Below are 26,123 nucleotides of genomic sequence, written 5' to 3' on the forward strand. Positions count from 1 at the left end.
AGTGGGTCACTGTATAATGGACAGTATTAAATTTGAATTCAATGATATAATATCACTGTATAAGAAAAACGATTCTGAGCGGAGACGGTTTGTCAGTCTAGGTATTAGACATACCTATTATAGGTATACTTATCTATAGTTTTAAAAAAAAATTTACCTATAATAGGTATCAATAATAAATTCCAAATTTATCATATCACAATATCCATTAGGTAACGCTTTATACATCAACAACAAACCGTGGTACTATCATAGATATATAATAGTATACTTTAGAAGTTTCAAGTACCCACAAGTAATATTATACAATCACAACAAAATAACTAAAATAGTTATTCCAGGTTTTTTAATATGTAATTTCGTCCAAATTTGAACTTAAAATGACTATAAAAATAAACTGTTTAAATGTATGTATTTCTTAAAATTTTTGGTAACAGAATTAAATATTTACGTGAAATCTTGTTCAAAATGTTCAACAATTTTTAACATTTTATAAATTTTTAACTACAAAATAATTATTCAATTTTAAATTTGATAAATTTTGTCAAAATTTCAACTTCAAATGCTTATAAAAAAAATGTGTGCCTATGTATTTTTAATATTTTACAATTGCTATTGTAACAATATATCAGGAGCCTTGCATTAAATTTTCACGATACTTTTCAAGTATCTACAGTCAATCGTTTTTTAATCACAATAAAATAAGAAAATCGTTACGTAAGAAATCGAGCGAATATCAAATGTTGTAAAAATACGAATTTCAAACGCTCATAAAATTTTATTTGAGTTTCTTATAGACATTTTTTTTTTGATAAAGGTAGATTAACCTATAAGGAATCTTGTATTACATTTTAAAATCTTAGTTCTAAAAAGAAAAATTTTTACGAATTATCAACTCTAAATAATTTGCTAATTTTCGTGATTTTTCCATATTTTGTCAATTTTTGAACTTTAAATGCTAATAAAAAAAACTGTGACTAAGAATTTTTAATATTTTTCAAATCTCATTGTAACAATATAGTAGGGGCCTTGTATTAAATTTTCAAGTATTTTTACTCAACAAATAAAGTTTTATTGACATTCATAGAAAAAAAAACTAATTAAATTGGAAACTGAAATTGTCCGTAAACAGCTCAAAACAAATCAAAATATTTTGAAAATTTTATCATGTATAGAAAATAGAAATATAAACAACCAGTGAAAATTTCATGTATCTACATTCATTCGTTTTAAAGTTACACCAAAAACCAAAATCAATTTTCTCGAAAAAAGATTTTGCGTAAAAATTCCCGTTTTTCCTTAATTTTTCTTTTGTTTTCCCAGTGCTTTTGAAAACTACTGGGAAATTTAAATTTTGACCTCCCCAATGCACCAACGATATTCACTTTCTGATCGAACAAGATACTGAAGTTGAAAATCGTAGCATTATTTCGACTACTTATTGTGTACACAGACACAAAAAAAATAAAAAATAAAAAAAAATAAAAAAACACATCATTGTAAAATCAATACATTCATCGTTCCACTCAGAATCTAAAATATTATAGGCTGACTGACCGTCTTCGCTCAGAATCGTTTTTATTATACAATGATATTATATCATTCAATTCAAATTTAACACCATCCATTACAGTGACCAACTTATAACGTAATGTACAGCAGAGCAACACCCACTCGCCACTTTTTTTTTTATTACATTTTATCAATATTTTGTCAATTGTATCAACTAACCTATTTATCTGATAAAATTTCTGAAAATATATTCAATTTTTTTTTTAATTATTCAGTTAAATATCATTATTCATTAACATTTTAAAACTATTAATATAAAAATTTAATTAATACATTTTTAAGGGATTGAAAGTTTAATTTAAAATAGTAAAAATCTAATTTTTAAGTTAATTTCTAAACAAATTCAAATGTGTTTTCAGAAAATGTATCCAATTACTAGATAGTTGTACGATGGTTCTAAGTCACTTTGTTCAGTAGAACATTAAAAGTGCGAAATGAGGACAATGTACGGTCTGTCAAAAATTAGAATTTCAGAACGTGGATAATTTGAGTGTTCGAGTTAAACTTTAGATTGTAAAAAGCGGACACTTTGCACTGTTATATAGGTACATAAAGTATAGCCCAATAGTACCGTAGGTAAAATATAAAAAAAGTCTGAAGTGTTGACCAGTTATATTAAAAATATTCTTAAGTTTAAATACACACTGGTGTATCTGATTTGGTAATATAATTATGATTCAGAAAATATATTTTATAGCACCAATTGTAATGTTTTGTTGTTACCTACCATCCAACCAGTTAATTTATAAAACTGATTAATTTGGCTTGTTTATTTACTATTTATAAGATCTTTAATTTACTTTCAAGTATAAAATTCTGTTTAAATCTCATAAAACTTTATAACCTATATAATTGTATTCACAAAACAGTACAAGATGTCCATGTTTGAAATGAACCTTTATACCTGACCATACAAAGTGTCCGAGTTATATTGTATTTTAAACAATACACCGTGCAAGGCAAACTGAGTCTATATTGATAGAAAGCCTTGGAAAACTCTCGTGATGTAACACCCTTAAATATGGATTATTCATATTAAAATTAATGAACTCTAAAACATAATAATATGCATTATGAGATTTGTATATTTATTTATAATATTGCATATATTAATATGTATACACATTAAACATTAAAATTTCTAATTTAAAAAAAAATAATTCAATAATTATTAAGGTACACAAGAAAATATTTTAAATGATTTTAAAAAGAGATCAAACTGTTAATTCTAGTTATAAATTCTGATCTTGTAGAAATTCAGTCTCGTTAAAAAAATTAAAAAATTAAATGTATAAAATAAATGTATAAAAAAAAAAAGGAAACAAAAAAGTAAATATCTCAGCTTATATTGTTTTCAATAATCGATATCATAATCCTCAATCATGTCCATGAAATGTGTTAGCCACATAAATAACTCTTGCACCTTAGTATCATCAAATTTCTTTAAGCATACACTGTTAAGGTCTTTAAAGCAAATCGATAAACATTTTAATGTATCCTAAAAAAAAATTTTGAATTTTAATTGTGTAAGTATTTATTTTATTTAAAAATTACCTCTGGCCAAGATAATTGTAAAATTGACATAATTTGATCTGTAAGTTCATCAATAGTTAGGAAATCGTTTTCTATGAAATATTGTATCCAAGCTGTTATTTTTTCACTTATAATAGCCTTATGAGAATTAGACTTCTGTGACAGAATATATATGTTACGTTCACATACTATCATTGAAACGGTATACAGATTTTCAGCAAAATATGGATGATAAGCTTTCATCACATCTTTATTAAAGAGCATCGGCATTTGATATGCTGAAACAAAAAATTATTAGTACAGAGTACTAGGGGTTTTGAGAAATGTCCATTCATTGACTGTTGACATACTTGCTAGTAATACGTTATCAATCAGTCTTGTTATTATAAATCGGTATAAATTAAATTCCATTTTATTTTTGTTTTCTAAAATAATTTTAAATCTTTCAGAATATTCTGAAATATCATCCAAAGATAGTTTATGATTATCAACTTCAATAATTTTTAAACTAAACATCTGAAAGGATTAATATAAATAATTTATTAGTTCTAATCACATTGAACATCTATTATTATGATAAGTTTAAGTCATATCCAAAATCAGTATGTTTCACTTAAATATCAGTTATGTTGTCTGTAAAAAGTATAAAAATAACAAATGTGTCAATAATGATACTAACATTTTGTGTATTTGAACAAAGCTGGAAAAATTAAAGATTTTTTTAAATTCTATAAGTGAAGGTTAAATAGAAAAATGTGAGTTAAGTCAAAAGTTAAAATTTACTTTTCTTTTACTGAACTCATAAAACTCATTGAAAAAAATTCAACTCTTCAAGTTAAAGTTACATTTAAAATATTAACTATATAACTAAATAATTTGAATAAAGTAACTTAACAAAATGTTTAATTCGATAATGCCTAACCTTTATATTATTTTATGTATTTTAGACAACATAAAGATAATTACTTATAACACTAAACATAAATAACTAATAAGTCATACGATATGTAATGTTAAAATAAAAACATCTGACCCTAGTAATACAAAAAATGCTATTACTCTTTATTTTTCACAAAAGGTTTATGAGCATGAATATTCATTCTCACTACTAAAAACAACTGTTTTAAAATTCATAATACTATAGCACCAATATTTTTATACATACAATATATTAAGTTAAAAATTAGTCGTTTTATACTTAAAGTGGTGATCGAGTGACATAAACGTACAACGCTACTCAATATTTTCCACTTTAAAGAAAATGTTTAAATTATAAATATGTATTTATAAGTAACCATTAATCATTGTATATTGCATAGTGGGATCAAGTTATTTTTACATTTTTGTAGTATTTGCAAAATTGGTTATATCTGTACCGACTCAAAAAACATATTTATATTAAAAAAGTATTAATAATTCTAAAATAAAAAAAATGTACAAAATTAGTTTTTAAATAAATTATCATAATTATTAGGTGGTATATTTTCTTTTTTTATAATTGTTTTTTTAAAGTATTATAAATAATGGAACAATTAATTAAATATCTGAACTTTGCTATTAATATTAATAATATCATATATCTTGCAAATTATTAAATTAAACCAACATTGGTATTGTTAACTAGTTGTAGAAAGAACTGCAAAAATATATTTTAAAAGAAATATTATATGTAATTTACAAAACTAAATTTTGAAATTAAATCTTTGTTTAATAAAATAAATATTTTTTAGTCCTTATTTTTTCACAACATACCTAGTAATATTTTATTTATTTTTCAATTCTTTATAAAAAAACATTTGAATTAATTACAAAATAGTTATTAAAAATAAATAATTTTAAATTATAATGAATAATTCAGGTATTTAAAAAAAATATGATTTGATACAAATTTATATTTTGACCTAAAATGATGAATTTTTTTTTAGTAATTACATAAATATCAAGCTGAATAATTATAAAGGGTCTTGTTTACCATCATCCTGCCACCCAAGTCGTATTTAATTGATCACCACACCATTTTAGTATTGTTATGGCTTTGACCATAATGACAGAGTAACGTACAATTTATTCACACAAAAACTAAATATTTAAATACTTTTTTTTTGTATAAAATAATTGTCGAAGTGACTTTTACATAATAAAAAATACTTGCATTCAAATCTATTAATAGTTCATTTTCTGGGATAAAATAATCTTCATCTGGCTCATCACATTGAGTAGGCATCAATAGTTCACGAAGATTATTTCCATCTTCATTTATACTACCAGTTTTCAAATTTGTTTTCAATTCAGTATTAATGTAAGTAATGAACATATCTGTTAACGACATTATCAATCAGTTAAACTCAAATAGATAAAAACAAGATACAACATATTACTTTTGATATTTATATGATTCTTAACCCAATCTGTTACTAGTGCTTTAAATTTACGAACTGTAACAGCAATACAAAAAGGCAAAGAGCCCGGGTTCACAGATTCAGAATCTAATAGTTCTTGAATTGAGTTGGGAATATTGTTTTTGGAAAAATGATCTACATACTGTTGAATAGAGGAACTTAAAAATAAACTACACTTAGCAACATCATTTTCATCCACTTTAAATATTGAATCCTGTAAAAATTAGTAATTAATTATTTAGTTATGTCTGATACACATTATGATTAACAAAATAATAATTTTATTCACTGTATTTTCGCTTATATGTTCTTTGAATTTTTCACACACAATATCAACAAATTGGTTCTTTACAGCAGCCATACCTTTGTTTTGAATCTTTTTGGTGCAAGTAGAAGCAATTCGTTTAGCAATGAAATCAACTGTTGCTAATACAGATGAAGAATGATTTTCAAAGAAATGTGATTCTAATTCCAACTAAAATTAAAATTAAAATTGTATATTTATCTTATTTGTTAACTGTATACTCACTTCTATCTGATGATTTTGATTTATTTTTCGACTGGGTATACTGACAGTAGGCGATAAAAATTTTATCTTTTTATTATTAACTTTACTTTCTAATACGGTACGATAGTTATTTAGCTGTGGACAATAGTGATAAATTTGCTTTGCATTAACTATAATACCATTTTTTAATTCCTTTACAAAATTTTCAAAAAGACCTGTAAGATTGTATGGTATAAAATACATTATAATAAATTACAATAGCAATAATATATATTAGATAATAAATTACTTTTATCAAAACATCTTTTTGAGTCATCAAATAGTGTATGAGGTTCAATATTTATGTGTTCAATTAAGCAATTAAACTGTAACCTCAACATTAGTATGGAACCAGTTATATCAGAATTGAACATACACAGAGAATAGATCAAAATTAGTACATCTTTATAAAAAGGAGTTGTAATTGAAATCCGATCCACTTGATACAAGTATTCAATTATCCATGAAGTTGTTAATACAATTTCACTATGTCCATGTTTAAGAGCACAACGTAATTTAGTAAGTAAATTTATTGGAGGTAAAGCCTATATATTAAACATAATGTTAAGAATAAGATTAAAGAATAATTAATATAATATTATAATATACAAATTACCTTTGATCGTACTTCCCAAATATATTCTTTTAAAGCCGGATTTAAAACATCATAATCTTTGTATGGATTATATAACGCAAAGGCCAAAAATTTAGCCAACAATCTTAAAGTATCAACATAAAAAAAGAAGGTTTGTTGATAAATTGTGCCTTGAAAATATAAATGTTTCTTTGTAGAAGTTTGAATTTTTAATAAATTACACGGTACACACCTTCTTGTAGTTCAGAAGCCCATTCCATTGTATTTAATACATCGATTCTGTGTACTAAAGTGTCTATTAAATGTTTACAAAAAATTCCATCACCCAACATCATAATGACAAATTCTTTAAAAAACATTTGCATGCCAGGAAATTCATTAGCTGGATCAACACTATATCCACTTGTATAATCTCGTTTAGTAATTCGCTGATGGAGTAATTCTAACTTTGAGGCTGACAACTCTTTAATAGTTTTATTTGTATAGACATTCTAAAAATATATGTCGGAATATTAAACAATGAATAAATTATATTTAGATGAAAAAAAAATGTAGTATTGATGAATTAGTATAAAAAGATAACCTTTGATTCTTCAAATGTAGAATTTATCAATTGAGCGACAAATAATTTAGCAAATTTACTCATATTAACAGAATTATTATTTTCACTAAGCATTTTCTTAATATGTTCAAATTTCTTAGAATCTAGCTCAAACTGATTTTCGTTTTGTCTCCAATTTTCCAGTAAATCATAAAATGCATCTCTTTGGGTTTTGAAAGCATGGAACATTTTTATTGATGGAAAACAATCTTTGGCATCTTGTTCACCATCAAATTTCACCATATCTTTTGATATACTTGAATTTAACGACTTAATATCATCATTTATGTTCTGAAAATAAAACAATAATTCACAATATTTATATACATTTTATATCCAAGTAAATACTATTAATATAATAATGTTATGTATATTTACTAACTGATGTATTAAATTTACTCTCAAGAGTTTTAGCCAATTCTGGTACATATGTGTTGATTACTTTCTGTTTTAAAATTAGATTAATAATTGGTTTTTCCAAATAACTTAAAATTGAAACTAATTGTTCTATAGTCTTTGAAGCAAAATAATGACAATCATCAGATGATTTGAAATAGGTATTATTTGAGCTAAAACTGTCATTATTAAATTTTATTTCATGATCTTTTACTGCAAGAAGCGTAAAAACATAACCTAATTCATGAAACAAATTACATAATATGTTAGAATTTATCATTGCAGCGTACAGACTTCCTAATATATCCAAGCTCCTTCGTTCTTTTTTAGTGGTATCTGAAAAATTAAACACATAATTATTTCTACTTGTTTTATTTTAATGACAATTAACAGTCAATAAATGTTTAATTTTGAAACCAAATCCCTAACTTTTATAATAAGTATTTAACAACAATTTTTCTTTTATAATGACAGGATAGATTCAAATTTAAATAGAAAAAAAATATGATATTGTATAATTTCAAAGTGTACAAGATTTTCTGTTTACAATTCAAAAATAGATTAAATAGTTATAAAGAGTTCTATATTCAATAGAAGTAAAATAAAATAAAAATGTTCTTAAAAACTAATAAACTATTTTACAAAATTAACAACATACCAATTATTTTTGTTTTGTTCATTTTTGAAGTCACCGAATGTATTTGAACTGTCTTTTTGCCTTGATTGTTGGAACCTTTTGTTGTCGATACTTTAGGTATTATTCGTTTCACCATCGGTGATTCAACTTCTGGCACATTGAATGCATTGTTTATAACAGTTTCATTCTCATCTTGCAGATTTACATACCTAATAAAATGGATATGTTTTTAATATATATGAATATAGTTCAGTGCTATAATACAAATCAATATAATCATTTACTTACTGCATAGTCTTATTATGAACAAAATCAATGACATAAAATGTAAATTCTATTTTTCCTACACCATGACGAATGTTCTATAATACATAAATTATAAATTAATACATTTTCTGATAATTTGTTAATTACATATGGTATACATGGAAAATGGGTTTATGTACCACATGGTTTATATAGTATTGGACAGAGAAAAATGTTTTTATTCCCAATATGTATTACCTATATTGTTTTTATTTATATATAAGATTATATATTATTAAATTTAATTTTTACCATAGTAATTTTAATTAATACGTTCTTTAAGAATTATTAAAATTATTTTGTGTTATATTTTGTCTTATTTAATAGTTTTTTTTTTTCACAGAAATTATTTGTAAACACCTCATTTTGATGAACATAATATTACAATATATACCTATAATAAAATATGTGTCATAATTAAAGAAAGGATTTAAATTCTCTTAGATCACCTAAAACACGATTATAACATTTACTAAAAAATCTTCAAATATTATAATTATAAGTCTTGAAAATTTAAAAAATATTCAAAAACAATTAACAAACATCAATATAATATGCTTTAATATGAATTTAGGTATTTGTGATAGGGGCCCTTTTTTTTGTCCACTGTTACCTAACCTAACCTAAACATTGTATTTCTTGTTGAATGGTTTTATCCATTGTGTTAATAGGTTTTTATAATTGACCGTTTTTTTAAATTTTTAAATTTTAAAAATTAACAATCACGTTACACGTAAATATCTAATTACAAAAGTGTAAAACAAAATGTAGACATTAGTAGATTTAATAAACATATTATATGTTGATCTTTTAAGTATATATTCTTTAATCTATGGCACGGATTAAGGTAAAAACACACATATATATATATATATATAAAGTAACTTAACTTTATATATCTGTGGATAAAAACTATCTTAAACTGTGCTCAATGGTATATGAAAATAACTGCTAGCATTGCAGGTTAATCACCACGTTTAGTGATCAGCGCGGCCGCTGATAATACTATAACAATGTGTTTTCTTTTTATAAAAATATAAAAAAGAAATTGTAAATGTTCAAAAAAAATTTTGTCTGGCTACCGTAATATTAAAATTAATAATAAATGGACATTTTTTCTCACAACTTACAAAATATTCTAAATGGGTTAAATATTCCCTAACCTATGAAATATTCTCAAATATGCAAATAAAATTTTTTCTACGGACTCAAAATTGAACGAACCGTCCACATTTTTTCATCTCATAAGACATGCATGTACCCAGTAACGATATGTTATAACATATAAATCTGGTCTTTAGTCATAATCAATAATCATAATAAATTAAAAATATAATAGGGGATGAATACATGAATACATTAAATAAAATAAGTAAAAAACATTGGGCATAAGTGCCAAAATAATTAGGCAAATGTATTCTATCTAATTGCAGTGTGCATGTAAATAATAATCAAAAGCTAATCCTACATATGTATTTTGATAAAAGGCATACAAATTAAAAAAAAGTATTCAACAAAGAAAATCTCAATTCTTACTTAAAAAGTCGTATCTAATCAGAAAAAAGATCACAATAAAAATGTTAGGTTCTCTTGAAAACTAGGAACGTCTTGCATAGTTCTTTTTGTCGTATAACCATCGATATATAAGTAGGTATATAAACCATGCAAGATTTCTATAAGTATTAAATTATAAACTTACACATTGCTCAAATGATCTAATTTTTTCCAAAATTTCATTTATATTAATGTTTTCTTCCAATACATTGTTCATTAAACTTGCACATCGAACTTCAGATTTAGACATGTACTTTTGCATGGTTGGTTAATGGTATTATTTTACCTGATAATATAATCCTTGTAAATCTAAAAAAAATATAGTTAATAGATGTTTCTTTTATTAAACAAAAACATAATTTTAAACACTCGTTGTAAAATAACGTTTTGTAATTTAACATAATATAATAAATTTCCATATGTACTGCCTTAATGGGTAATGGTAGTTAAAAGTCTGCAGACTCCAGTGCACAGTGTAGGGAAAGTGGAGCTCTCACGGCTTAGTACAATAGAGTGTTAAGTTAATATTTTATTTAAAAATTATTTGTCAGTATTTTAAGTGAGTAGACAACTTCTCTTTGACTCCCATGTAGCTTCACCACTGCTTGGTTTAGCTACTGGAAGAAACTTAGAATTAATATAAGTACAATTTTATTTTCCCCACAAAAATAATTAATATAAAAGTTACATGAAAATCGGCAGATGTTGAATATGTAAATCAGATTGATCATGTGCACATGGAATTGTTGAATGACGGATTTAAAAATGGCATAAGGGATATTTCAAAATTGGATCAATTAACAATTAGTTTTTTAGAATATGCAGATAATAATATGAGGAAGTTCTAGTGAACAATGAGAAAACAGAGAAAAGTCAGTGCACAAAACTTATAGAACGCTATGAAAAGTAGGCATCTATGTTATCGCAGGAAAAACATAATACATGTTAGTCAGTAGGAGAGAGGAAGGTAGGCAAGCTAAAAACATTTTTCAAAGGGAAATAACTGCGTACGGAGTATGGCGGAAGAACAAGTTGGTGGATGTAGTATATATGTATATATATGTGGATGTGATATGTTTGTATATTTGGTCTAAATGGCTGTAAATAAGTAGGTAATACATTTGACTTTAAAGACTCACCAGAATGAACAAATTTCAAACGCTGCTGATAGACAGTTAATAATCCACATCAAAAAATCGAAATTACATAATTACGTTTAAGGTTCATAGTAGTTTTTAATATTAATAAAATAGGTACATTATAATATTAAAAAATATTATATTGGCGTACCTAATGATAATAATAATGCATTACTGTCATGATAATAACAATGGATTATGATAAATAACGATGATAACGAAATAATTTTACCGCCAAAACGATGCAAACCACAGCCGCGGTTCTTTGTTTACCACCATGTTCCGCACACCACTGAGTACATGTTTATCAATTCAGATAACAGAACCGTTATCAGTAGAGACGTCCTGGCATTACGCTACAACAACATACGGCTATCAGCCGGAGCAACAATTAATTTAATTACCTATAGTAACTATTCTGTCATTCCATTTGTATGCAACAGCGTCGCTAAACCGTTCAAGAAATCCTTAGTTCTCGCCATCTGAAATAGGTGGACAAAGGTCAAGAGCATCGGAACTCAATTATAATGAACATTATAGAAAACGCTAGCGATCTGGACATTACACAGATTTCGTTATCATACCACTGAATTGTTGTGTACCATTATAGTAGGTATTTTATTAGATTAAATCGTGTTGCTTGCCAATTAGTACCAACAATTACTGCATTTTAACGTGGTTTTCGGTGCGTATGTTTACTTTTTCTATACATTCTCGTGTGTGGTGTTTCTTCTGGCAGAATGGATTGTTGTATGGTGACTTCGGGTGATATAGAGGATTCGGATTCACATATTATTTCACCTGAAAATAACATTGATCAAATAAAATCGAATAGTTGTATGACGACTTCCGGTGAAATGGAGGATTCGGATTCACATATCATTTCACCTGAAAATAACATTGATCAAATAAAATCGAATAGTTGTATGACGACTTCCGGTGAAATGGAGGATTCGGATTCACACATTATTTCACCTGAAAATAATATTGATCAAATAAAATCGGATAGTTGTATGACGACTTCGGGTGAAATGGAGTATTCGGGTTCACGTATTATTTCACCTGAAGATAACGATCAAGGAAAATTGGATAGTAGCGTGACAACTACGTGTGGAATGGATGATTTAGATACACGCGTTATTTCACCTGAATATAACATTGATCAAGGAAACTCAGATAATTGTATGACGATTTCGGATGAAATGGTGGATTCGGATTCACATATAATTTCACCTGAAAATAACTTTGATCAAATAAAATCGGATAGTAGTATGACGATTTCGGGTGAAATGGAGGATTCGGATTCACATATTATTTCACCTGAAAATAACATTGATAAAATAAAATCGAATAGTTGTATGACGACTTCCAGTGAAATGGAGGATTCGGATTCACATATCATTTCACCTGAAAATAACATTGATCAAATAAAATCGAATAGTTGTATGACGACTTTCAGTAAAATGGCGGATTCGGATTCACACATTATTTCACCTGAAAATAATATTGATCAAATAAAATCAGATAGTTGTTCGACGACTTTGGTTGAAATGGAGTGTTCGGATTCAAGTATTATTTCACCTGAAGGTAACACTGATCAAGAAAAATTGGATATTTTTAAGACGACTACAGGTGAATTAAAGGATTCGGATACCAGTATTATTTCACCTGTAGATAATACTGATCAAGGAATAGGGGATATTTGTATGACAACTTCGAATGAATTAGATAATTTGGATATCCATATTATTTTACCTGAAGATAACATTGATCAAGGATTAGGGGATATTTGTATGTCGACTTTGAACGAATTGGACGATTCCAATATCTGTATTATTTCACCTGAAAATATCACTGATCAAGGGATAGGGGATACTTGTAAGACAACTTCAAACGAATTAGTAGATTCAGATATTCGTATTATTTCACCTGAAGAAAACATTGATCGAGGATCAGAGGATAGTTGTGTGATGACTTTAAACGAATTGGAGGATTCAAATATCTGTATTATTTCACCTGAAGATAATACTGATCAAGGAAAATTGGATGTTTGTATGACGACTTCAATCAAATTGGAGGTTTCGGATTCACATATTATTTCACCTGAAAATAACACTGATCAAGAAAATTGTGATAGTTGTATGACGACTTTGAGCGAAATGGAGGATTCAGATTCCCGTATTATTTCTGCTGAAGATAACACTGATCAAGGTAAATGCCTAATTAAAATACATGCATCAAATGTATTATATTATGTTCATTTTTCATTATTATTTTTCAGATCTAAAAGAAAACATTGAAGGGTTCATTGATATTCACAGTATTTGGCAATGTATGAAAAGAATAAATTCAAACTTAGACTTTTTAGCTCAGAAATTTAATGATTTAAAATCTGATAAAGTACAAACTCAAAAACTACCAGCATCAAAATTAGACAATTTCGATTTTTTATTATTGTTTCCATTAAAAAAAATAGAAGATGTTATTGAACTCGAATCAAGACTATTAGATGATAGTTCCCAATTCTATAAAAAGTTTGTAAGTTTTTTCTTTCTTTTATTTGTTTATATAGTTAATAGTTGTAGCACAGCAGTTTACACAAAATGTTGGCTCAAGGCGGCGCAAAGCGTACTCGGTATTTTATCTCTTTTGTCACCTGACACTGTAAAAATATTCCAATACTTTTCCATACCTATTTGTTTTAAATTTTAAATTAGTAATTTTATATTAAGTACTGAGGATTTCTCATAATCAACCAATAAACTAAAAATATAGGCAATTTTATTTGTTTTTCTTAATCAAATTACTTTGTTTGTTTCAAGTGTGTTTTATGATCACGGTTGAAAGAAAATAAAATTATTTCTACTTAATTAAAACCTATCAAGGCGTAAAAAATAATAATATAATATCTAACTAAACAAATATTTTTTCTTAAATATTATATTTTACAGTATTTACATATTAATATATTTTATGTTATTTTAGTTTTATTAAAATATGTTTGTTTACAGGTTTCATTTATCACACCAAAAGATCAGGATAAGCATGGGTTAAGTTTGAAAAACTATGTTAGAACAATTTTACGTTCATTGTTTACTTATAGTTTAACAAGCAACTATTCTTGGCGTGGATTTCGGGGAAATTTTCAAATTGGAAATTTAAAAATCATCAAAATTATTTTTGGTACGTATCTAAGTACTTTATGATTGGAAATATCTTTCCTAGTCAAATATTGAAAAAAATGCTCTTTATAAGTATATTCATTGTTATATTTAAATACACCCTTAGATATATCAAAAGCCAAATACAAACAAGTTACAAAGCAATGTGTTAATTTGTATATCAAGGAATGGATCAGATATGCCAAACAACGCCACAAACAATTAAAAAAAATTAACGATTGCTAAACCTTTACTACTAAATATTACTTTATTATTTTTAAGTTGTTATATTTTCCTGAAGATTTGGTGCATAGATTAATTTAGAAATTACGATAAGTTGTAAATTAAATCAGTGGATTAATTTACTGATGTTATAGTGTCGGTAAATCAAAATGATCATTACTTGTCTGCCATGAGCTTTGTTGAATTTTTTTTTTATAATATGTAACCTTAATTTTGGTTAGTTATCTATTAAAGAATATGTTTTAACACTTAAAACAAAACATATACACTTAAAAAAAAATGTTTTAACGATCATTTTGTATGAAAGACAATCTGTTATGAAATATAAGTTGTCTTATAATTACTTTCTAAACTAAAATGTTTAACTCATCTCTTATTTAATAAACTTAATGTAATTAAACAATATATATTACATAATTGAATAAGTATTTAATGTATTATGTATGCTTGATAATTAACAACAATTTTTACTATTAAAAATTATTATAAAAACAAATTATAACAATATACAATATACAATAATTGCTTATGATTGTAGTCCCCTCTTAAGACTCCTCTAAAATGGTATATTATTTTTTATTTATATTTATTTGTCTAATTGTGGTTAAAAAAAAATTCAAAACGAGTCAAATATGTATTATTAGATGACAAAGTTGTAATAATTAGTATTCTACTATGGCAAAAAAAAATAAAAACTCAAGTATTACCAATTGTATGTTTTTTACATCCACTATTAAAATATGACTATTAAAATAATATTGTACCAGGTATTTCACCCCACTGCTTGTTTGGTTTTGTCAACTCCCTCAGATGTTTTCAGAATGTTTATAATTCAATACTCACTACAATCAGATTTTGTATAAATTATTATTATTATTATTTTTGTACAATGGCAATAAAATTATAAGACATTAAATAATATAAAAGGAAAAATATCTATATATTATAGGGATGAACCTAATGTACAACCAAATAAATTAATCTATTTAATATTTTAACAAGAGCAATGCATTCAAAAAAACATTGTATAATTAGATTACAATGATAGGTGTTAATAGTTAATGAACTATAGATTTTAAAATCTTGTATTAAATAAAATTAAATTTTTTCTATTCCTCATGTTGATTGTTTATACCAACCGTTTTTAAAGAGTTGTGATATTCAAAATAAGCCATTTTCTAGGTTGTGTTAATTTGTGCGTACTAACTAATAACTAATTATTAATCAGTAGTGTTTATGATTATTGTACTGTAAAAGGATTAGTGAAGTGCCACTGAACGTGCACTGATATCTTAATAAAGCGGTACACCAATATTAATTATTTTTTTGTTTTTATCTTAAGAGGACTTGATACCCGCTTTGATGTCTCCGTCTTACAAGTGTTGTTTTGCCACTGAATGTTGATGACTGATCAAGGTGTCCACAGATACAGAGGTGTTATCCACAGATAGTTTTACGCTTAAACCATAAATAATATAAGAATATATTATCCATGACAAATTAGTGTAACTTATTACTGTATTTACTATACTGGGCATAATCATAGACATAAATTATAAATTAATATTGAAGACATTTTTATATTTTATTTTTAATTTGAAAAATCCAATTTATTAAAACTCTCAGGTGGTGCATTCGGGCATGCCTGCTAATGATTAATGAACTAATGTAATACGTCTTATTAAACATCTAGTTAAACTCCAAAGTCTAAATAGCATAAGTAACACCTGTCTATAATAACAATATATCTATTATAACTAACTGACAATTTGTTTGTACCTGCCTAACGCAATTTGTTTTTAAGTATACTAAATACATTTAAGTTCATTATAAATTAAATCTAAAATTATGAGATATAAATATTTAAGGCATATTTAGAATAAAGTTAAATATTATCATTCTAATTTTGTAAAATTGAACGCTAAAGTGATTGTTGAATTAGATCCATCAGGACTAATAATAAAATATTGTGAAGAATTTAGTCAATTTCATACATTTTATAACAATTTGAGATGCTATAGTAATACAATTTGTAATACTATATTAAGATGTCTATTACTTATTTGGTATAAATCTAGTTTAGCACTCACACATGTTTTAAGAATGAACATTTGCTATCAATTGATATTTTTGTCGGGGAAACATTCATTTAGAGCTTAGTCTGTTAATAATTTGGTCAATTATTGTTTGATATGTTTCAACTCAACAAGAATTTCTCTAATGGTAACTTTGGGGTTTCGTCTTCACATAGCTAATCATACATTATTTTTTCTGCTATTCCTAGTGACAGGTAAAGTACTCGATACTAATAAATCTTCAGGAAAACTCATACTATACAGTCATATTATACAGGTTATTCATATTGTTCAAAAAATGTATAGAATTTTTTTAAATACTGTCAAATTCTGTATGTCTGATTTCTTGTTTAATAGAATCTATCATGTTCCAAGCTGATAATAAATCTATACATCTTGTCTGAAGATAACGTGGCCCAATAAATTTGAAGATATCCAAAAATATATGAGCTATGAGAATTAATTTAAAATTACATAAATTATCTAATAAAGAAAATGCTTCTGAACAAAGTTTGAGGTTCAAATAATGTCTAGAAATAGAAATATGATGTAAAGCACTAATAACCGTAGGAAAAAACAATTTTTCACCATCAAAAATCCAAAACAACGCTGTTTCTTACGACCACCATCGCGGTTTTCTCCTATTTTTCTAAGCTTTTTCAATTTATTTGATCTCAAACTTGAATAAATTTCATGTAAGCATATGTGCATACATTTATAAGATTCACTAAAAAAATATTAATAATCGATTCAAAAATCCAAATAGTATATTTTGGCTTCCATGCTCTGCTCTTACATGTATCACATACACATAAGTTAAGCACATGACAAAAGCACCATATATAAATGCTTTTTTAGTTTTCTTGACTTTCAATTTTAGATTGTAAGCCTGAATACTCCTCGCTCATTATGTATGCTGCTCCATCAAATGATTCACTAATAGTATGATTGAACTTTGGAATATTCAGAAAAAAGTTTTTTTAACATATAATCAACCACTTTTAATAAAGCAAACAGTCTTTCTTTTACGTCTCCTTCAATTTATTTTCTAAGTTTAATTTCCTGCGTTTGCTATTTTTATAAATTTATAAAATAAAATATTTTCTAAAAAATTTCCTTGTTCAGATTATCTTCATCATTAATTACCTATAACATGGATATTATCTAAAATTTGATTTTTTTTATTGCCATTAGATTGTTATTGATACCAAATTCAATATATGTATCATTAGATGGTTGAATAACACTACTGAGTGTCTGTGGATTATCAATTCTTTGTGTATCTTAACAACTTCATGAATATGTTTGAAATTTTCACAATCTTAAAAAAAATGTAGTAGGAGATGAACTAAATTCAATGCAAAATGGACAGTAGATATATAGCTTTGAGCTCGTTATTAATTTCGTTATTTTTTTTGTATCTGGTGTCTTTCTAAAATAAAGCTTTTGTATATCTAGTTGTATATTAATTAAAAATGCTTGCTAAATAAGATGTTGTTTGACAAAGTTAATTTTTTTAAGGATAGTTATCTGAAAGGATTATTGACAACCAATTATATTGATTTTAATTTTTAAATACTTATTATTCCTTTGTAAATAGACTTAAAAATCAGTGCTTGTGACTTGAATAGAGAGATTATACGATACCTCTTAATTTTTATAAAAATATTCTAAAATACCTATACTCCCTCTAATTATATGTAAATCAATAAAACATTTGGTAAATTAAAAAAAAATTTTTTATACTTTTGCATTCCCTTTCTATTTTATTACTAATTCAATTACTGCTTAAAAATCACAAAAAATTGTTCACATAAACTTTGTCAAACAACATCCTATTCAGCCATCAATACTGAATACCTAAAAATGTTTAACAAATATAGAACAAATCCCAAACACGGCTTTAAAACACTTGGCAAATTTAGTGAATTTGGATCACAAACAACTTTGTTTAAAACATAATAACTTTTCTAAAGTATATCCCAAATTAAAAAATGTCTAAACTAGAAAAAACCCAACAAATCATCTGTAAATTTTATATTGATTCAGATGAAAATTCAGATAACAATCAATAGAATGTAATATGTTCTGATACAGAACTTTCTTGCGAGCTTGTACTTTCCATTTGCCTATACCTATGTAATACATACCTATAAATATTTTAAAATATTTTTTGTCTAAAATGTATGTTTGATTTTGTGTAATGACAAAAACAGCATAAATCAGTAATCACATATTGCTTATCATGTGTAAATAATCTCTTATACAATCTAAACATGCATGTTACGGCTTACCTACTGAAATACTGAATTATGTGCTTCATATGAATGTTTTCTTCCCTTGTCAGTCACTGAGGTGAACTGTGAATAAACTTTTAGCAAACTAAAGCTTATTAAAATGAGAGGGCTAATATGAGTCAAGATAATTTAGAAGCACTTTTTAATAATTATTTAATAAAATGAGTGTTGAAAAACAATTACTTGATGAAAATCAAATTTCAAGCATTGTTGATGACTTAAAAGCTAGTTCTACTATAAGATATGTTTAAAGTGTCTTCATTATAAAAAATCTAAAAATATAAGGATCATATGATTTTTATTAAATATAATTAAAAATAATGTTTTTTCTCAACTTTATTGTTATTATATTTATAATGCATAATATTAAAATTGATTTAAGATTTAAAAAAAAATATATATTTTTTTTTATGGGGTGGGGGGGAAGGTTAGGTTAAAATTGTTTAGTTAAGCTGATACAATTTTTGTAGATGGGACATTTAAAAGTTGTCCGAAATTATTAACCCAAATGTTTACAGTTCATGGCTTACAAAATAGTAATTATTATTACCATCTTATTTTTTACACTTCCTAATAAAGAAACTAAAATATATGAAAAGGCGTTTATGCACATCATATCCGAATGTAGCAAACTCAAAATAACATTTTCACCAAAAACATTTTTTGCTGATTTTGAAACAGTGATTCATTTAGCTCTCTAAGTTTGGCTTTCTATTAGTTTAAAAGGATGTCGATTTCACTTAGCCCAAAGCTGGTAGCGAAAAATACAGACAATTTATTGGCTTATTAGTGAGTAGGTATAAAAGAATACCGAAATCGGTAAATATTTCAAATACTTTTTTGACTTACCATTTCTGAATTCGAACGATGTGAGTGATTGTTTTACAGAATACTTAATGTCTATTCAACCTAGAAATGAAAAAATAGAAATATCTTTTGATTATAATTTATATTAGAAACATACATTTCAAACGAGTCTAATTTCTCTCCTTTTTTTTGGGCAGAATACTCGGCGTCTACTTTGCGCACTAATTTATAGTTGTAAGGCTTTTTATTCGAAATTCAACGCATTATTCTACAGTGCTCATCCTAATATTTTTGTATCCATCGATGTTCTGAAAAATATACAAAAGGATACCTATATACAATATTACAAATTTAAGAGGCCGTTCTGGTACGAAAATTCGGCCGTAAAAACATGGTTTTGTACTTCAAGTTTTCCTCAGCTCTCGTTAGTCGTAGAAACTTGATTTTTTCACCAAAATAAACGTGAGAAGTTTATCTAGGTTTTGATGTTCCAGATTTTCGAATTTATGTTTCAAACCCATTATATTTGCTTTTGAAATTTTCAAAATTTTCAAAATTTTTAAAAATTCATATAAAATAGATAAAAAAAGATATCGAAAATTTGGAACGACCAAACCTAGATAAACTTCTCACGTCTATTTTGTTGAAAAAATCATGTTTTTACGACCAACGAGAGCTGAGGAAAACTTGAAGTACGAAACTATGTTTTTGGTAAGAAAAACACGATTTTATAACCGTCATATACTGCTTTACTGACACTAGCGGCAGCACTCACCTAAATACTCGCAGAACAATTAATATAATTGACAAAGAAACATTTATTAGAAATGCTATGAAACGGTTAGAAGAAAAAGAAATTGACAAACTTGAATTTAAACAAAAATACTATTATACAAGTTTTTACCAGTGCCATAGTATCTACTAATTTTAAAAAATATTTCAACATTTAAATAAAAATGAAAATCATTTTTAACCTATAGGTACCTGCAGTATCTACTGATGCTTCAGACAGTCCTAAGTCTGTAAAAAAATAGGAAGGAAAATGAAGCTTTTTAATTTTAATTTATAAATTTTAATTAATTTAATTTTAAATTTCGGGCCGTAATTCGTATGCACCCCGAATTCTCGGGTCGCAATTAGGAAGAAATTTTTATCGCGGAACGCAACTAGTAGCCACCCAGCCGGACACTCCCCTAGTACGCCACTGGAGATTTTTGACATTATTTGACGATCCTTCAACCCACTAAATTGCCAGAACCAAATGGTGAACAGTGGATAAGCATCGAAAATAAGTTTTACGAATACACTTACACAGTTTGGAAACTGAGTAGGTGTTGACGTGTTGTTAATGGGAAGCATCATATTATAAGATATGTACCTATATCCTACAAATTCTGGATCCATTTATTTTATTCTAATGGCGGTAGGTAGTGGACTCAGAATACCGTTTTATTCATATTAATATTGGGGCATATGGAATGTATTTATAAAATTTTATATGTACCTACCATCAATTAGATATTAGTCGTATGAGTGTATCGTGTATGTCATTAATACATTATGGGCTGATTTTGTAATTCATTTTTCAAAAAGTAACGTTATTTATAACGCCCTACTTTTTGAATGAAAATGTAACGTAATGGGATAAAAATAGTGTAGGGAAACGAAAATGTAAATCAAATACAAATATTGTATGCAGGTAACAAGTAAGTTTATTACTTTCAAAAGAAATGTTCTCATTTAATCACACTGCGGTTCTTTTTTTCCATAGTTCATATGACAATACCTATGTAACTATTTATAAGATCGAGAAAAATATTTAAAGCACAAACTTCAACTAAAGTTAGTAGGTATAGGACCTATAATATATTATCTAGCTGAATATCTCGGCTTCGCCCGTGTGCAGGTTTTTTTGTAGCAAATCCCATATAGCGCCACAATTTAGTGCATGCATGTAGGTACCTGATCTGTCCGAGTAACTTGTAAAGTTGTAAAGTTACAGAATTTAGAGGCTTTTTATAATAAATATTAGTAAAAATATGCTCTCCAAATTATATATAATTTATAATATTATTTACATTATTCTTATTAGGTACTTATATTATTAGTACATGAACAACAGTGTTATGTTATCCATTCCTCCCGATCCCCTCATCTGGCAGCGTTTTCTAGGGTGCTGGCCACCACCCCTGTCGTCGTCACTGTCGTCACCGCCAATGTTCCGCAATGGGGCAACCTGTTTTCCTAAAGTTAATTACTGCACTAAAGTTCCCGACGCGATGAAACTAAAGTATGAAAAAAATTATAAAATATTGTTTGGTATTTTAGATTCTGAGTGGAACGATGAATGTATTGATTTTACAATGATGTGTGTTTTTTTTTTGTGTCTTTCATCACCTTTTAGGGACAGTAAAAATTCTTAGATTTTCTTCAACAGTATCTTTTCTGTTAGGAAAGTGAATTTAGTTGGTACTTGGGGGGGGGGGGGGGTCAAAAGTAAAAATTTCTCAGTAGTTTTCAAAAGCGACATGAAAAACAAAAGAAAAATTAAAGAAAAACGGGAATTTTACTCACAATTTATTTTCGAGAAAATCGATTTTGGTTTATAGTGCCACTCTAAAACAAATGACCGTAGGTACATAACATTTTGACTGAATATTTATATTAGCATTTTCTATACACCATAACATTTTCCAAATATTTTTACTTATTTTGAGCTGTTTACGGATATTTTCAGTTTCCATTTTTTTTAGTTTTTTTTTCTATAAATATCAAAACAATTTTATTTGTTGGTTAACAATGTTTGAAAATGTAATAGAAGCCTTCTAGTATATTGTTTGAAAGACAGATGAAAAAAATTAAAAATCCATAGTCAATATTTTTTTTATAAGCATCTAAAGTTCAAACATTGACAAAATACGTAAAAATGACGAAAATTTGCAAATTATTTTGAGTTAGAAATTTATGAAAAATTTTCTTTTTAAATCTAAAATGTTGAAAATGTAAAAAGAGATTCCTCATAAATTTGCCTACCTTTTTCAAAAAAAAAAAATAACAAGAATGTCAAATTAAATTTTTATGAGTGTTTGAAATTCATATTTTTACAAAATTTGATATTCACTCGATTTTTCATGTAAGGATTTCCTTATTTTGTTGTAATTAAAATACGAATGACTGTAGATAGTTGAAAATTCCACTGAATGTTTATATTTTCATTTTCTATACACCATACAATTTTGAAAATAATTTGACTCTTTTTGAGCTGTTTACGGACATTCTCAGTTTTTAATTTTTTTTAGTTTTTTTTCTATAAATATCAATAAATTTTTATTTGATGGATAAAAAAGCGTGAAAATTTAATGCGAGGCTCCTGATATATTGTTACAACTGTAGTTGAAAAATATTAAAAATACATAAGCATCATTTTTTTTATAAGCATTTAAAGTTCGAACTTCGACAAAATTTAATAATTATTTTGTAGTTAAAAATTTATAAAATTATCAACTTTTATAAATCGTAGCTAAGAGTTGAAAATTTAAAACAAGGTTCCACGTAAATAGATTATATATAAATTACTTTAGTCACCTTAATATCATCATAGTATGCTGACTGACCGTTTTCACTCAGAATCGTTTTTCTTATACAAATATACAATTATATTATATCATTGAAATCAAATTAAACACCATCCATCACAGTGATCCACCTGTAACCTACTATACATTAGAGTGACATCCACTTACCCACCTTGTTTTTTAATTAAAATATATTAATAACTAGCTGATCCCGCGCGTGCACTCCGTTGCGCGTAAAAAAATATAACTCTTAAAATATTGTGATTACTCATGCTTGTCCCTGATGTGCCCAAATGGGGACTAATAACAAATAAATACTAATTTCTACTAAATATTTCTCCTTTAACCAATAGCAACCATTAATAAACGAAAATTTCAATCGTAAATCTCATAATCCCCGTTTGAGCCCCTACCGGTGGCGTCCTGACACGAATATAATTGGCGATACGTTCTTCTTCTCGACGAAAAGAATGTATTGGAAAAAAAATAAATTGAACCGGTCTAATATCTCTTGAGAAAAATGGTCACGATTATCCCGCCACTTAATTTTATTATATAGATTATATATGTCAAATATTGTATATTATATTTTAGCTAGTTTTTGTGGCGTGTGGTAATATGCAGATTTATATTATAATAAGAAAACGATTAGTAGTTTAATTGTAGTGAAGGGGCGCGAAAAAAATTTGCCCTGGGACGCTAAGTTGCTCGACACGGCTCTTGCTATTATTTAAATAAAACCACTTTTTATAGAGACCATTGAGTGTTTGATTGTATCAAATTAAACGATGCACTGACTTCCACTTCTTACAACATGAGCCAACCCTATTTTTTAAAATTTGTTTTTAAAAACAAAATTATAGTAAACTTACTAAGTCCTTTATCCTAATAAGGGTTAACCTTACTATAATTTGATTTTATCACTTTAGATAATATATGCATGAAGTTTATACTTGGTTTTTTTTTACTTTTTGAAAAAAAATTTACCTCTAAATACCGGTATTCCCGGTACCAGAACTAAATCTTAATTCGATAATTTTAAGAACCAGAACCGAGACCGGTACCAAATTTTTATTTTTTTAAAGAACCGAATTGGAACCGAAACCGAAAAAATCATAAAGGTTCCAAGCCCTGGTACAAAAGACATACGATGTGTGCATGTGTGTATTATGCTGAGTGATGTGAAGGTGCTCTAGACTATTTTATTTAATAATTAGATCATATTTTGTATATTGTAAAAAGTCACGACTCAAGACTATTAAGAGTTTATGTCTAAACATTGTTAATATAATATAAGTGATACTATTATAAATTATAATATAGTACAATATAATACATATATGCATTTGTAGAGTCATGACTCATGAGTCTCAACTATATGTTATGATGTTGAGTTGGTTTATGAGTTTGTAACTTAAAAGTTAAAAGGTGATGTTTAAATTTGTTGGTATATTATTGATTTGTTAAACAAATTATAAATTTTATATAAATATGTTGAATATTTTCTTTGTTTCATACAACAAACCAACTTTTAAGAATGTTCACTTGGAAGTTGACGACTTTCAGATAAAATAAACATTTTATTTTTATTTTTCATGGAAAAAATGTCATGAAATTTTAAAACTAGGAAACGACTTGCTAGTTCTAGTTCTAGCTAATTCAGCTAGTAGGTAATAAATAAGTAATTTTAATTTAAAATGTAATCTTAATGAGTTATAAATTATAATATGTTATAAAAATAAAAACTTAATTTCTTGTATAAAATACATGTTTTACTACGAATGCCACCCTCCAGATTTCTAGAAAATAATAGGTTACATAAAATGGTAAAATTTAAAAATTATAATAATACAGGTACTCACCATTGTTACTTTAGTAATAGTACTCGATGATCGACGCACTTTTCCAGACGTTCACAGCAAAATGAAAAGAAATGTTATTTGTGTCGTAGCGGTCTACCGCACACTTGTCGTCTACCACGTACCTACCTATGTTTCTATACGTCATATGCGGTCTACTGCCGCATATATATTTATTTATGTATATATAATATATATTTTAGGTCATTCCCGTTGATTCGACGGTGATTAAGATTTAACTTCTACAATAACAATAAAATAGTATAATACTATAATATACCTAACGAAAGAGGACTTATTGAAATCGACTCTCCTCCCAGCGTTTACTGTGGATCGCAAACTAAATTCTAAAACCGCAAAGAAAGAGGAACATAAAGATAACACGTTTTTTTATGTATAGGTAATGATAAAAATTGTCAATGTAATAGTGGTTTATCGTTGTCACAAATTTTAGAATAATCATGATAAAATAGATCTGTTTTGTCATGAGAATTATCTTATTTTTGGTGTCTTGAAATACCACTAAACAGTGGCGTATTTAGGAATTTTGATAGGGGGGGGGGGATGAAATATATAATGATAGGTACACTCAATAAATACGAATATAATATACATTTTTAAAATCCTCTAACTTATTGAGTTTAGTGTGGATCAAGGTGAAATAAGAATTAACACAAATTGTATAGTACCTAATAGCATTTATTATAAATTCATACTAACGACAATCCCGTGTTTAATACGATAAGCAAAAAAAAATAGTTATAATACAAAATCCTGTTTTCTATTTTTTTTGGCTCAGTTCATTGATAAGCTTATCTGGCATGATT

At 26.6% G+C, this 26,123-nt stretch overlaps 2 protein-coding genes across 2 annotated transcripts; one reads left to right on the forward strand and one right to left on the reverse strand.

Annotated features, from left to right (window-relative positions):
- Nucleotides 1–2,902: 2,902 nt before the first annotated feature.
- On the reverse strand, nucleotides 2,903–11,413 carry LOC100164374 (codanin-1). The gene is made up of 16 exons (XM_008191657.3): nucleotides 11,280–11,413; nucleotides 10,286–10,449; nucleotides 8,569–8,642; nucleotides 8,302–8,489; nucleotides 7,630–7,979; nucleotides 7,230–7,538; nucleotides 6,879–7,137; nucleotides 6,668–6,816; nucleotides 6,302–6,596; nucleotides 6,034–6,227; nucleotides 5,794–5,979; nucleotides 5,484–5,718; nucleotides 5,258–5,421; nucleotides 3,456–3,621; nucleotides 3,127–3,383; nucleotides 2,903–3,070 (listed from the first exon to the last, which is right to left on the reverse strand). The coding sequence occupies exons 2-16, from the start codon at nucleotides 10,400–10,402 to the stop codon at nucleotides 2,927–2,929; spliced, it is 3,087 nt and encodes a 1,028-aa protein (XP_008189879.2). The 5' UTR covers nucleotides 10,403–10,449; nucleotides 11,280–11,413; the 3' UTR covers nucleotides 2,903–2,926.
- A 226-nt stretch (nucleotides 11,414–11,639) lies between these two features.
- Nucleotides 11,640–16,004, forward strand: LOC100573351. The gene is made up of 4 exons (XM_003240872.4): nucleotides 11,640–13,490; nucleotides 13,561–13,817; nucleotides 14,291–14,462; nucleotides 14,568–16,004. Exons 1-4 carry the CDS (start codon nucleotides 12,020–12,022, stop codon nucleotides 14,684–14,686), a joined length of 2,019 nt encoding a protein of 672 aa, XP_003240920.2. The 5' UTR covers nucleotides 11,640–12,019; the 3' UTR covers nucleotides 14,687–16,004.
- Nucleotides 16,005–26,123: the final 10,119 nt, after the last annotated feature.

This window comes from Acyrthosiphon pisum, chromosome X (genome assembly GCF_005508785.2).
Source record: "Acyrthosiphon pisum isolate AL4f chromosome X, pea_aphid_22Mar2018_4r6ur, whole genome shotgun sequence".
Lineage (NCBI taxonomy): Eukaryota > Metazoa > Arthropoda > Insecta > Hemiptera > Aphididae > Acyrthosiphon > Acyrthosiphon pisum.

Coding starts and splice junctions, on each gene's coding strand:
- LOC100573351 (XM_003240872.4), top strand. CDS start 12,020: ATGGATTGTTGTATGGTGACTTCGGGTGATATAGAGGATTCGGATTCA. Junction 13,818..14,290: donor CCCAATTCTATAAAAAGTTT/GTAAGTTTTTTC, acceptor GTTTGTTTACAG/GTTTCATTTATCACACCAAA. Junction 14,463..14,567: donor AATCATCAAAATTATTTTTG/GTACGTATCTAA, acceptor ATACACCCTTAG/ATATATCAAAAGCCAAATAC.
- LOC100164374 (XM_008191657.3), bottom strand. CDS start 10,402: ATGCAAAAGTACATGTCTAAATCTGAAGTTCGATGTGCAAGTTTAATG. Junction 6,228..6,301: donor AAAAAGATGTTTTGATAAAA/GTAATTTATTAT, acceptor ACAATCTTACAG/GTCTTTTTGAAAATTTTGTA. Junction 5,719..5,793: donor AACATATAAGCGAAAATACA/GTGAATAAAATT, acceptor TAATTTTTACAG/GATTCAATATTTAAAGTGGA.